This window comes from Cherax quadricarinatus, chromosome 62, assembly GCF_038502225.1.
Source record: "Cherax quadricarinatus isolate ZL_2023a chromosome 62, ASM3850222v1, whole genome shotgun sequence".
In the NCBI taxonomy this organism is placed as follows: Eukaryota; Metazoa; Arthropoda; class Malacostraca; order Decapoda; family Parastacidae; genus Cherax; species Cherax quadricarinatus.
The window spans coordinates 24,609,640-24,624,498 of NC_091353.1; the positions used below are offsets into that span (position 1 = coordinate 24,609,640).

General features: G+C 40.7%; 1 protein-coding gene across 4 annotated transcripts in view; it reads left to right on the forward strand.

Annotated features, from left to right (window-relative positions):
- Positions 1-14,859, forward strand: part of LOC128687197 (lysosome membrane protein 2) — a 191,589-nt gene that overhangs the window by 16,364 nt on the left and 160,366 nt on the right. For 3 of the 4 annotated variants that reach the window (XM_070098503.1, XM_070098502.1, XM_070098505.1), the window contains exons 2-3: positions 1,898-2,045; positions 6,008-6,214. In XM_070098503.1, coding sequence (XP_069954604.1) covers positions 1,898-2,045; positions 6,008-6,214 — 355 coding nt within the window. The remainder of the gene's footprint in view (positions 1-1,897; positions 2,046-6,007; positions 6,215-14,859) is intronic. The other variant, XM_070098504.1, reaches the window with a different exon arrangement.

Consider the following 14,859-nt stretch of genomic DNA (forward strand, 5'->3'; position numbering starts at 1 on the left):
GCTACTGTAGGGCCCTGCTTATACAGCAGGTTAGGTTCTGGGCTACTGTAGGGCCCTGCTTGTACAACAGGTTAGGTTCTGGGCTACTGTAGGGCCCTGCTTATACAGCAGGTTAGGTTCTGGGCTACTGTAGGGCCCTGCTTATACAGCAGGTTAGGTTCTGGGCTACTGTAGGGCCCTGCTTATACAGCAGGTTAGGTTCTGGGCTACTGTAGGGCCCTGCTTATACAGCAGGTTAGGTTCTGGGCTACTGTAGGGCCCTGCTTATACAGCAGGTTAGGTTTTGGGCTACTGTAGGGCCCTGCTTATACAGCAGGTTAGGTTCTGGGCTACTGTAGGGCCCTGCTTATACAGCAGGTTAGGTTCTGGGCTACTGTAGGGCCCTGCTTATACAGCAGGTTAGGTTCTGGGCTACTGTAGGGCCCTGCTTATACAGCAGGTTAGGTTCTGGGCTACTTGTACCTCACTATTATCCATCTTACTAATGATAAAGTTGTTAATTATCAAACTTTTATATCAATAATGAGCAATAAAATGTACATTATTGTTACATAAGCTGTGTCATTGTAGTTGGTCAGTAAGAATCAGTACCATCAGTCTGCCACAAATACCTAGGCATGCTAGTGACTTTTTTTGTAATTAATATTTTATATGTAAACCACACATTGTAAACGTTCCAACAATATAAACATTGTCATTCTCATCCTGGGTCACTAACCCTCTGGGTTATGCTGGGTTATTAACCTGCTGTTATCCTGGGTTAATAACCTGCTCTTATCCTGTGTTATTAACCAGCTCTTATCCTGGGTTAATAACCTGCTCTTATCCTGGGTTAATAACCTGCTGTTATCCTGTGTTAATAACCTGCTGTTATCCTGTGTTAATAACCTGCTGTTATCCTGGGTTAGTAGTCCCTGGGTTATCCTGTGTTATTAACCTGCTCTTATCCTGGGTTAATAACCTGCTGTTATCCTGTGTTAATAACCTGCTCTTATCCTGTGTTAATAACCTGCTCTTATCCTGGGTTAATAACCTGCTCTTATCCTGGGTTAATAACCTGCTGTTATCCTGTGTTAATAACCTGCTGTTATCCTGGGTTAGTAGTCCCTGGGTTATCCTGGGTTACTAACCTGCTGTTATCCTGTGTTAATAACCTGCTCTTATCCTGGGTTAATAAACTGCTGTTATCTTGGGTTACTAACCTGCTGTTATCCTGGGTTAGTAGCCCCTGGGTTATCCTGGGTTACTAACCTGCTGTTATCCTGTGTTAATAACCTGCTGTTATCCTGGGTTAGTAGCCCCTGGGTTATCCTGGGTTACTAACCTGCTGTTATCCTTGGTTACTAACCTGCTGTTATCCTGGATTAGTAGCCCCTGGGTTATCCTGGGTTACTAACCTGCTGTTATCCTGGGTTAGTAGCCCCTGGGTTATCCTGGGTTACTAACCTGCTGTTATCCTTGGTTACTAACCTGCTGTTATCCTGGGTTAGTAGCCTCTGGGTTACTAACCTGCTGTTATCCTGGGTTATTAACCCACTATGTTATCATGGGTTACTAACCTGCTGTTATCCTGTTACTAAACTCTGGGTTACCCTGGGTTACTGACCTGCTGTTATCCTGTGTTGCTAACCTCTGGGTTATCCTGGGTTACTAACCTGCTCTTATCCTGTGTTATTAACCTGGTGTTATCCTGTGTTATTAACCTTCTGTTATCCTGTGTTACTAACCTGCTGGTATCTTGTGTTACTAACCTCTGGGTTACTAACCTGCTGATATCCTGTGTCACTAACCTGCTGTTATACTGGGTTACTAACCTGCTGTTATCCTGTGTTACTAACCCACTATGTTATCCTGGGTTACTAAGGTGTGGTAGTCAGAGTGTTATGGTTCATTACAGGGAGGTACGGGAGAAGTTCGACCTAGTATGGGGCCATGATGATGGCTCTGTCTCATACCAGCAGAACTTCACCTTTTTTTTCGACGAGGAGATGTCCAATGGTCTCAAGGAGACCGACTACATCACTACCATTAATGCTGTCATGGTTGTAAGTATGGTGTGTGTGTGTGTGTGTGTAAATTACATTACATATACATATACTATGTAGTTTCAAGAAGAGAATTATCCTGCTTGTAGTGTGTTTATGTTCAATTTCCTGTGTGTGGTGTGTTTGTGTGCTTGTTGTATGTTTAACTACATGTGTGTGTTTTAATTATTTACATATTGTATATGTGTATGTATGCTGTATAAACTCAAAATAAATTGTCAGTGAAGAAGCAGCAGAATGACTTGGTGTTTGATGTGTGGTTCATACATGTAGATACATGGTTCACTTGATGTGTGGTTCATACATGTAGATACATGGTTCACTTGATGTGTGGTTCATACATGTAGATACATGGTTCACTTGATGTGTGGTTCATACATGTCGATACATGGTTCACTTGATGTGTGGTTCATACATGTAGATACATGGTTCACTTGATGTGTGGTTCATGCATGTAGATACATGGTTCACTTGATGTGTGGTTCATACATGTAGATACATGGTTCACTTGATGTGTGGTTCATGCATGTAGATACATGGTTCACTTGATGTGTGGTTCATGCATGTAGATACATGGTTCACTTGATGTGTGGTTCATACATGTAGATACATGGTTCACTTGATGTGTGGTTCATACATGTAGATACATGGTTCACTTGATGTGTGGTTCATACATGTAGATACATGGTTCACTTGATGTGTGGTTCATACATGTAGATACATGGTTCACTTGGTGTGTGGTTCATACATGTAGATACTTGCTTCATTGATGTGTGGTTCATACATGTCGACACATGGTTCACTTGGTGTGTGGTTCATACATGTAGATACTTGGTTCATTGATGTGTGGTTCATACATGTCGATACATGGTTCACTTGATGTGTGGTTCATACATGTTGATACATGGTTCACTTGATGTGTGGTTCATACATGTAGATACTTGGTTCATTGATGTGTGGTTCATGCATGTAGATACATGGTTCACTTGATGTGTGGTTCATGCATGTAGATACATGATTTACTTGATGTGTGGTTCATGCATGTAGATACATGGTTCACTTGGTGTGTGGTTCATGCATGTAGATACATGGTTCACTTGATGTGTGGTTCATGCATGTAGATACATGGTTCACTTGATCTGTGGTTCATGCATGTAGATACATGGTTCACTTGATGTGTGGTTCATGCATGTAGATACATGGTTCACTTGATGTGTGGTTCATGCATGTAGATACATGGTTCACTTGATGTGTGGTTCATGCATGTAGATACATGGTTCACTTGATGTGTGGTTCATGCATGTAGATACATGGTTCACTTGATGTGTGGTTCATGCATGTAGATACATGGTTCACTTGATGTGTGGTTCATGCATATAGATACATGGTTCACTTGGTGTGTGGTTCATGCATGTAGATACATGGTTCACTTGATGTATGGTTCATGCATGTAGATACATGGTTCACTTGATGTGTGGTTCATGCATGTAGATACATGGTTCACTTGATCTGTGGTTCATGCATGTAGATACATGGTTCACTGGTATATCACTAGACCTATTACATGCAAGGACCATGGTTCATTTCCCCATCCATTCTTCTGTGTATGTTGTCTGTTTAAGTGTGTGCGTGTTCATGTAATATGTTGTCGTGAGGGAAATAAACACTTAATAATGTGGCTACCTTAACATCCTTCACTGTTACATAAAAATTTTCTTAATTTAGAATGCCGTACAATGGTACCTCGAGTTCTGAACAGCTCCCAACTCAAACAATTATGTAAGTGTATTTTTGTAATTGCTTTTGTAAGTGTATTTTTGGAGGTCTGAAATGTACTAATGTAATTTACATTATTCCTTATGGGAACAAATTCGTTCAGTATCGGCACTCGAACAGCCTTCTGGAACGAATTAAGTTTGTAACTCAAGATACCACTGTATATGTGTCTATATAAACATGTGTCTTGCACAAAAGATCTCTATTGTATTTGTAGCAAGTGTAAACTAATGAGGCACATGTATATCTGTTCTGTGATGAAACATGAAAACATAATATAAGTGCCTGTAGAAATATCCAGAGGCTGTTGGAAGAGTCATACTGGGATGGTGGACTGTCATTTTCAAAGACCCCAAATTGAATCTCCCAGAAACCTGTAAATTGTCCTGTGCTATAAAATTCATTGTTTGCACTTAAAATACATACATGTGTTCAATGCCAAACAGAAGTTCTCTAAATACTGATTGATGCAGAGGAAGGAGCAGCTTGAACAAGACTGTGGAACACAGGTCAGAGAGACCTGTCTATTTCTGTCTCAAATTTCTGCTGAAGTTGGTCTAAGTCAGTGGTGGAGAACATGTTTATGTTGGAAGGCCGCATTAAAGTTAGCTGTAATCTAATAAGTCTGCATTCAAGAAATTTTGACTAGATGTACATTGGTACCTCGGGATACGAACAGCTCAAAACTCGAACAATTATGTAAGTGTATTTATATAAGTGCTTTTGTAAGTGTGTTTTTGGGGGTCTGAAACAGATTAATCTAATTTACATTATTCCTTATGGAAACAAATTCATTTGGTATCAGCACTCGAACAGCCTTCTGGAGCAAAATAAATTTGTATCCCGAGGTACCACTGTACTACAAAATGTCGCTTACTTTGTAAAAAGTTAATCATTATATAATGACTTCAAGAAAAATAATTAATACAGAAGACTACACTTAATGCTGTGGAAGGCCATGCTTAATGCCTCTCTCTTACTAGGCTGTACTTAATGCCCTAGATGACTGCATGTGGCCTTAAGGCTGCAAGTTCCCCACCCCAGATCTAAGATCTAAGAGCTAGATATATAGGTGTCTCTTGAGTTTCAAGTGCAGGTCCAAGTGGCTTCTGACTCTGCATGTTAGTAGATGCAATCACTTCTGTCTTGTACAGCTCCTATGTGTAGCAATTTTTTTGTAAATTTGATCATCCAAAATTTAAAACTACATAAAAAAGTCTTCATTATATGTGCTGTTCAGTTACATTTACAAAAAATTGCACAATATAGAACAGCTTTATAAGAGAGATGACTGTATACATATGGACAACTTTGAGATTAGTGTACATGTGTGTGTGTGCATTTGTGTGTCTTTGCTACAATGTTGAGGAATATTTTTGTGCCATTGTCAGTGTTTATGTGAACCTTATAAGACTTGTTGGCTACACAGGTGTATTGCAGACAACTTTTATTGTGAAGGTGTTTCTCTGTGTAGAGCTTTCTTAAGTTTATTTAAAATGTTAATAAAGAAGGAGCAAGTGGCCAGTAATGGTGATTGTGGTTGGTAGAGCTGAGATTATTTTGACACGATCCGTAACAGTTCCGTTGTTTCAGAATTCATTAATCCAACAGATTTTGTCCCTCTTTTCCAAAGTTCGTTAAATTAAATCCCATGAAATCAAAGCCTGCTAAATTGAAGTCTGTTAAATAGAGGTTTGTTAAATAGAAGTCTGTTACATCGAAGCCTTTTAAATTGAAGGTTAATTGCTAAAGATCTACAACAGGGATTCTTAACGTTTCCTCCATCATTTACCCCCCCTGACTTGATGTATTTCTCCATTTACCCCCTTACTTCCATACAAACAATTTATCAACATCATAAAGGGACAGAAAAACAAGGTCAGAAAAAAATAAATTGTTCAGGTTTTGCACAAAAATAGCACAAAAATATTTACCCCTCCATGTAATTTTTTACCCCAAGGGGTAAATTTACCCCTGGTTGAGAATTACTGCTCTACACAGAAGTACACTGTCATAATAAAAGCTTGTTCCTCACCTGTGACTTGTCTTTGTAAGCTTCCCAGATGGAAATAAACACACTGCTAGAACAAAATCCTTTCAGTACCAGTGTCTTTATTTCAACTTGCTGCCTTGTGTCATTGTCTGTGTGTTCTTCGTGGGTGTATAAAGTGCTTGTTCTCTGTCAGACTGTGGCAGCTAAGATTGAGAAATTGGGGCCAGCAATCCAAGCAATGGTGGAGTTAGCCTTTTTGAGATTCAAGGAGTCACTGTTCGTCACCCGTACGGTGGGGGAGCTTCTCTTCCGAGGGTACAAGGAACCCCTGCTCAACGAGCTCACCAAGTACATTGGAGACCCAACTAATTCCAAGGGCAGATTTGGCTTCTTCTACCCAGTGAGTGACTTGTTATGACATCAAGGGATGAGGGGACTGCATGCTGCTTCTACCTAGTGAGTGACCTGTTATGACATCAAGGGTTGAGGGGACTGCATGCTGCTTCTACCCAGTGAGTGACCTGTTATGACATCAAGGGTTGAGGGGACTGCATGCCACTTCTACCCAGTGAGTGATCTGTTATGACATCAAGGGGTGAGGGGACTGCATGCTGCTTCTACCCAGTGAGTGACCTGTTATGACATCAAGGGATGAGGGGACTACATGCTGCTTCTACCCAGTGGGTGACCTGTTATGACATCAAGGGTTGAGGGGACTGCATGCTGCTTCTACCCAGTGAGTGACCTGTTATGATATCAAGGGTTGAGGGGACTGCATGCTGCTTCTACCCAGTGGGTGATTTGTTATGACATCAAGGGATGAGGGGACTGCATGAAATAATTCCTCTAGAATTTCTGTATGGGAAAGGTGATTCACTAAGTTTTCTGTGCATGTAAAGACCTACCACACTTGGAATCATACATACAAATTATTATCATTATTATGATTTTTATTATATCTAGTTGTTTGTGTTAACATGTAAAATAGATTAGTTTCAGATCTTAATTTTTTTGTTTATATTTTGTACTGTTAGTTAGTACATTATAATTGTCAATGTGGGATCTGTAATAATAGTCCTTATTTCAGCTAGTATATGTAATCAATTTGAAAGAACAGTGGGAAAGTAAGTCACAGTACCTCTAGATGTAACCATACTGTGGCTGGAACAATTCACAACTAATCCACAATACTGTGGCTGGAACAATTCACAACTTACCCACAGTACTGTGGCTGGAACAATTCACAACTAATCCACAATACTGTGGCTGAAACAATTCACAACCCACAATACCCTAGATGCAACAGTTTGGAACTAACCCGCAATACCCTGGATGAAACAATTCACATCAAACTCATAATACCCTGTATGCAACAATTCACATCTAACCCACAGTATCAACAGTTCACATCTAACCCATAATACCAAAACCCTGGATTCAACAATTCATATCTAACCCACAATACCCTGGATGCAACAGTTCATATCTAACAAACAATTTGAAGCAGAATCTTTGGACAAGGTCTTGGTCCAGCCTGGACCAACACTAAGCCATAACCTGTATTGGTCCATTTTTGTTATATTCACAATGGTCCAGCATTACTGAGTTCATCTTCTAAGGACCCCGATGAGAATAAGTTAATGAAAATAAGGTCAAGGGTCCAAGTGAAAATAAATCTAGTGCCCCAAGGAAAATAAGTAATTTTGTCTGACTGTTTTGTTATCCTGGAGGGTAATTTACACATATTTTTCTATGTATGATAATTTGTGTAACTATTTATGTGTACCTGTACCTTAATAAACTTAAGTTAATTTAGGTACAGGTACATGTAAGTACAGTTATAATACATAGTGTAAATTACCCACTTGGATAACCCCAAAGAGTCACAGTTACTGTTCTTCACAGTGACGAGTAAACTGCTTAGTTATAGTGCCACTGACTTCTTGTTAGGCCTAGAGCTATCATTCAACACTTCTCTTGGTTATTTTACATAGTATCGTGTGTATACATATCCACCAGGATAACTAAAAACAGAGTCACTGACTTATTTCCAAGACTTTTGCTTAATTCTATAAATGTAATGCCATGCCCACGTAGGTCATTCAACACAAACACTGCTGAATCACCCACACGTTTTTAGCGAGCCACATAAATATATGGTCATGAGAAGATAATCTTGTGATCATATGCAGAGATGTAACTGCAGGAAAAGTGAGTGTCCTGTATGACCCATGATAGTTTAGCACTATTAAATATAAAAATATAGAGAGTGCACAATGCATTTACACAACACTTATCTTGGGTGACATGCAGTGTTGATCACAGCTGCCAGGCACTGGAGTCACTAGTCACTGCAGTCACTAGGTACGAGCCAGTAATTCTGTTTGATAGTTACACAGTGGGAACACCAGCAGTGTGTTCGTACACTATTCTATATGATAGTTACACAGTGATAATACCAGCAGTGTGTTACTACACTATTCTATACCTGGAGAGGGTTTTGGGAGTCAATGCCCCCATGGCCTGGTCTGTGACTAGGCCTCATGGTGGATCAGGGCCTGATCAACTAGGCTGTTACTGCTGGCCACACACAACCTGATGTATGAATAACAGCCTGGCTGGTCAGGTACTGACTTTAGGTGTCTGTCCAGTGCCTTCTTGAAGACAGCCAGGGGTCTATTGGTAATTCCCCTTATGTATGCTGGGAGGCAGTTGAACAGTCTTGAGCCCCAGACACTTACTGTGTTGTCTTTTATCGTGCTAGTAGCACCCCTGCCTTTCATTGGGGGGATGTTGCATTGTCTGCTGAATCTTTTGCTTTCATGGGGAGTGATTTTCGTGTGCAAGTTTGGTACTAATCCCTCTAGGATTTTCCAAGTGTTTATATGTAATCATGTATCTCTCCCGCCTGCATTCTAGGGAGTACAGGTTGAGGAACTTCAAGGATTTCTGGTAACTGAGGTGTTTTATCACAGTTATGTGTGCCATGAAGGTTCTCTGAACACTTTTTAGGTCAGCAATTTCACATGCCTTGAAAGGTGCTGTTAGTGTGCAGCAATATTCCAGCCTAGATAGAACAAGTGACCTGAAGAGTGTCATCATGGGTTTGGTATCCCTAGTCTTGAAGGTTCTCATTATCCATCATGTCATTTTTCTACCAGATGTGATTGAAACAATGTTATGGTCTTTGAAGGTGAGAGATCCTCTGACATTTATCACTCCCAGGTCTTTTACATTAGTTTTTTGCTCTTTTGTGTGGTTGGAATTTGTTTTATATTCTGATGTAGTTTTAATTTCCTCACGTCTTCTATATTGGAATAATTGAAATTTCTCATCATTGAACTTCATGTTGTTTTCTGCGGCCCATTTGGTTGATGTCCGCCTGGAGTCTTGTGGTGTTTTCAATGGAGGACAGTGTCATGCAGATTCGGGTGTTATCTGCAAAGGAAGACACGGTGCTGTGGCTTACATTTCTGTGTCAGATATGAGGATGAGGAACAGGACGGGAGCAAGTACTGTGCCTTGTAGAACAGAGCTTTTCACCGAAGCTGCTTCAGACTTTATTCAGTTTACTACTACTCTGTGTGTTCTATTTGTTAGGAAGTTATAGATCCACCTACCAACTTTTCCTGTTATTCCTTTATCATGCATTTTGTGCACAATTACACCATGGTCACACTTTTCAAAGGCTTTTGCAAAGTCTGTGTATAATACATCTGCACTTTGTTTGTCTTCTAGAGGATCCAGGACCTTGTCATAGTGGTCCAGTAGTTGGGACAGACAGGAGCAGCCTTCTCTAAACCCATGTTGCCCTGGGTTGTGTAACTGATATGATTCTAGATGGGTGGCAATCTCTATGATCTACAATGAACCCTCAGTTTTTGTTTTTAATCCGTTCCAGAGCCATCTGCCAAAACTGAAATCGGCCAAAACCGTAACCATTTTCCTCATAAGAAATAATGTAAATGGAATTAATATATTCCAGACACCCAAAAGTATCAGCAAAAACAATTTTTTTTTACCTTAAAGATAGTTACATGCACAAAAGAATGAACATTACACATGACACTTATATTTAATGAAGGCTGTTGTTGCTGGAAGGAAGACAGGGAGGAGGGGATAGGGAAAATAGGTTAGTCTTTGGAAGGGGAATCCCCCTCCATAAGGACTTTAGGTACCATGTCCTTATCTGGAGTCACTTCCCTCCTGTGTTTTTTACTGCCACTATGACCAGCTTGAGAGTCACTCTACCCCTGTCATAAAAAATATCTTTCCAGATAGGTCTGTTTCTGGCGTCTCTTTAAGATATACCTAAAAAGGGACATGGCATTGTCATTGTAAAAGTCGCCAGCACGGATTGCAACAGCCTTCTCAGGGCGATGTTCCTCTACAGATGAATGCACTTTAGACCACATTGCACAAATCTCCTTAATCGTTGAAGAAAGCACCTTCTTCCATCTCTCCTCCTCCTCCTCTGAAGCAAGTTCCTCAACTGTGGTCTGTTGCTGTTGCAGATGAAGCTCTTGCAGCTCATCAGTGGTTAGCTCTTCATTGTGGTCCTCCACCAACTCTTCCACATCCTCGCCACTCACATCCAACCCCATGGAATTCCCCAGTGCCACAGTTGATTGCACAACAGGTGTAGGGTCGACAGGGTCAGCCTCAAACCCTTCAAAACCCTTCTTTTGGACACAATCTGGCCACAGTTTTCTCCAAGCAGAGTTCATCGTCCTGGAAGTCACTCCCTGCCAAGCCTTATCTATAAGGCCTATGCAGTGGAAGATATTGAAGTGATTCTTCCAGAACTCTCTTAGGGTAATTCAGAGTCCGAGGTTATGTCAAAGCACCTTTGAAACATTGCTATGGTGTACAGTTTTTTGAAGTTTGCAATGATCTGCTGGTCCATGGGCTGGATGAGAGGAGTGGTGTTAACAGGCAAGAACTTCATTGTTACAAAGCTGAATCCCTTAGACAATTGGTCTTCCAAGTCTGGAGGATGAGCAGGAGCACTGTCCATTAACAGGAAGCACTGGAGTGGCAATTTATTATCCAGGAGGTATTTCTTCGCACTCGGGCCAAACACTTCATTGAACCATTCCAGGAAAATTTCCCTAGTGACCCATGCTGTACTGTTTGCCTTCCACATCACACACAATTTACTCTTGACAACACTGTTTTTCTTGAACACACTGGGATTTTCAGAGTAATACACCAGTAAAGGCTTCACTTTGAAATCCCCACTAGCATTACCACACAACAAGAGAGTCAGCCTGTCTTTCATAGGCTTGTGTCCTGGCAGTGCCTTTTCCTCCTGTGTAATGTAGGTCCTCTTTGGCATTTTCTTCCAAAACAGACCTGTTTCATCACAATTGAACACTTGTTGGGGTTGGAATTTTTCAGCCTCTACATAACCTTTGAATTCCCGCATGAATTTTTCAGCTGCTTGTTTGTCTGAACTGGCACCTTCGCCGTGCCTTACAACACTGTGTATGCCACTTCGCTTCTTGAATTTTTCGAACCAGCCTTTGCTGGCCTTAAATTCACCAACATCAGCACTTGTTTCAGGCAGTTTCTTTAAGAGGTCTTCATATAACTGTCTTGCCTTTTCACAAATAACTGACTGCACAACACTATCTCCTGCTAACTCTTTCTCTCTGATCCACACCAACAACACTCTCTCCACTTCTTCAATTGTTTGGGATCTCAATTTGGTTATCGCATTCACCCCTTTCGCAACGTCAGCTTCCATGATTTCTTTTCTCTTTGCCACAATGGAGCTGATTGTTGATGGTGACTTCCCATACATCCTGCTGAGTTCAGCAATGTGTATGCCACTGTCATATTTTCTTAGGATTTCTTTTTTCAGTTCTAGGGTGTTCCACACTTTCTTTACCAAAGCACTGGTACTAGGAGCTTTCTTTGGGGCCATGGTCACTTATTTAGCAGTCACACGCAATAAACAAGTGGCAAAAACAATCGATTATTATGAAATGTTTCGTATAACCTGGCAGGATATGTTCACTGACTGAGAAACAATGCTTCACTAGCTGAGAATGGTGTGGGAGGCAGCTTTGCTGCATGCTCAGCACTGGACAGGTTCTGTATGATCGACGAAAACGGAGCCAAAAAATTGATGAAAAAGTCGGCCAAAACTGAAATCGGCGATAACGGAGATCGATGAAAACAGAGGGTCCACTGTGTATCGTAATTACACAGTGCCAACACCAGCAATGTGTTGGTATGCTATTCTATATGATAGTTACACAGTGGTAACACTAGCAGTGTGTTTCTACACTATTCTATATGATAGTTACACAGTAGGAATGCCAGCAGTGTATTGGTACACTATTCTATATGATAGTTACACAGTGGTAACACCAGCAGTGTGTTGCTACACTATTCTGTATGATAGTTACACAGTGGGAACACTAGCAGTGTGTTGCTACACTATTCTATATAATAGTTACACAGTGGGAACACCAGCAGTGTGTTGCTACGGCAATATAAACACAAATGCAGTATAATGTGATCCTTTATTGACTACGTTTCGCCCACACAGTGGGCTTTTTCAAGTCACTGTGTGAAAAAGCCCACTGTGTGGGCGAAATGTAGTCAATAAAGGATCATATTATACTGCATTTGTGTTTATATTGCCATTGTGTCGGTATTTTATACCATTTATTTCCATCCAGTGTGTTGCTACACTATTCCGTATGATAGTTACACAGTGGGAACACTAGCAGTGTGTTGCTACACTATTCTATATGATAGTTACATAGTGAGAACACTAGCAGTGTGTTGCTACACTATTCTATATGATAGTTACACAGTGAGAATGAAAGCTAGCTTTTTTTCTTGTCATATTCCATCACACATGATGGTGTTCATACAAGGTGTTGAAATGTGTCAGCCTGAGCTGGCAGACTTCAGTAGTGCCAGCCTAAGCTGGCAGACTTCAGTAGTGTTAGTCTGAGCTGGTAGACTTCAGTCATGTCAGCCTCAGCTAGGAGACTTCAGTAGTACCAGTCTGAGCTCGGAGACTTCAGTAGTGTCAGCATACACACACAAGAACATAAAAATGTAGGAACAGTGCAGCAGACCTACTAGCCTATACAAGGCAGCTCCTTATCAAAATCACCCATGTATCTGTCCAACCTTTTCCCAAAGCTATCCAAGAATTTGCTCTGGTACTTCTGGTACTAATCAAACCCAGTCCTTGTCACTTGTATATTTATTCAATCTCTTTTTAAACCTAACCTCTATTACCGTACTTGGCAGATTGTTCCACACATCAAGAACTGTTTGAAAAACCAGTACTTACCTATGTCCTTTCTAAATCTAAATTTATCTAATTTAAAGCCATTATTTCTTGTTCTTACATGATTCGACATCCTCAGTACTTTATTTATGCCGCCTTTGTTTATGCCCTTCATCCACTAATAAATTTCAATGATATCTCCTCTCATTCTACGTCTCTCAAGAGAGTGAAGGTTCAGGGTTCTCATAGGGCAGATTCCTTATATAGTAGATTAATTTTGCCATTCTTCTCTAAATGTTCTCCTGTGAATTTATATCTGTTCTGTAGCATGGTGACCAAAACTGAGCTGGATCATCATATATCAAGTAGAACCCTATGTCTGCAGATTTGGTTTCCACTTTCAGTTACCCACAGTTTATGGCAGCCCGAAATTTTGCTTAATAGTGGCCACAGAGCACAACAGTAGTGATGGCAGTTTTTCAAAGCCTGAGAGAAGCTGTGAAGTGTTTATCATCAGTGAATAAATGTTTGATGAGCTGGAAAGAAGGAACAACTTCCTATCACAATGCTTTTCCAAAAAGATGAAAAACAAACCATGTCTACTATCAGTGATCCCCAGCCATGAAGATTGTACTGTCTTACTGTGTGTGACTTTTATCAGTTAAACTTTATCATAGGTATGTATGTAGATGAAAAAGACATACACAGTGTTTGCTACTGTCCAAGGTTTCAGATATCCATGGCAAGTCCTGGAATGTATCCCCCATGGATGAGGGGGGTGCTACTGTATATGTGTGCAGGCTGTTATTATTATTTCTATATTCCTAAGGGAGCACTAAGTCCACAAGGAAATGTAACACTATTATTATAGCTGTGCTTGTGTTAAGAAATCTGTTTATTCTAGTTGGTTGGTTACTGAGGTTTAAAGCCTATCTACTACATGAGGGTCATTAAGGCTGCACATAACCTCTTCATTACCAGCAAAAATACTTTCATATCTAAAAGAGAAATTACAGTAAACTATCAGTGTATATAAGGTGAGAGAAACCTCAGGTGTATATACACTGTTTTTCTCAGTGTGTATACATTGAGAGAAACACCTCTCAGTGTATATACACTGTGTGGTGCTCTGAGTGACTGCATCACTATTGTTCTAGTCATACTGCTGACTACTACAAGAGCTGCAGTCAATCTTGCATAAGACTATTGTAGACTACGTGGCCTGAACAATGCATGTTGCCCACCCACAAGCTTCGCATTCATCATCAGAGCTGTAATGTGTGTCCTGTGGCTTGGTTGGTAGCACACTCACCTCACACACTGAATGTCAGTGGTTCAGTCCCCAGCACGGGTGGAAACAATGAGCGTATTTCCTTAAGACACCTGCTGTCCCAATTCACCAAGCAGTAAGTAGGTACCTGGTTGTTAATGGACTGGTGTGGGTAGCATCCTGGTAGCCAAGATTGAAGAACCACAATAGAAATAAGACAGACAGTCCTCAGTGACACACTGACTTTTGGGTGGCTAATGCTCTGGGTTAAAAATCCTAACAAATTGTATGTCTTATTCATAAATTGCAAATTGGAATGTGTACAAAATGGGAGGGTTACCTCAATTTCTTGGATCAAAATCCCTTCAGCAGCATTAAAGTGCACCTACTGTGAAAGGAGTGACAGTTTACCTGGAGAGGGTTTCATGGGTCAACGCCCCCACGGCCTGGTCTGAGACAAGGCCTCCTGGTGGATCAGGGTCTGATCAACCAGGCTGTTACTACTGGCCACAAGCAA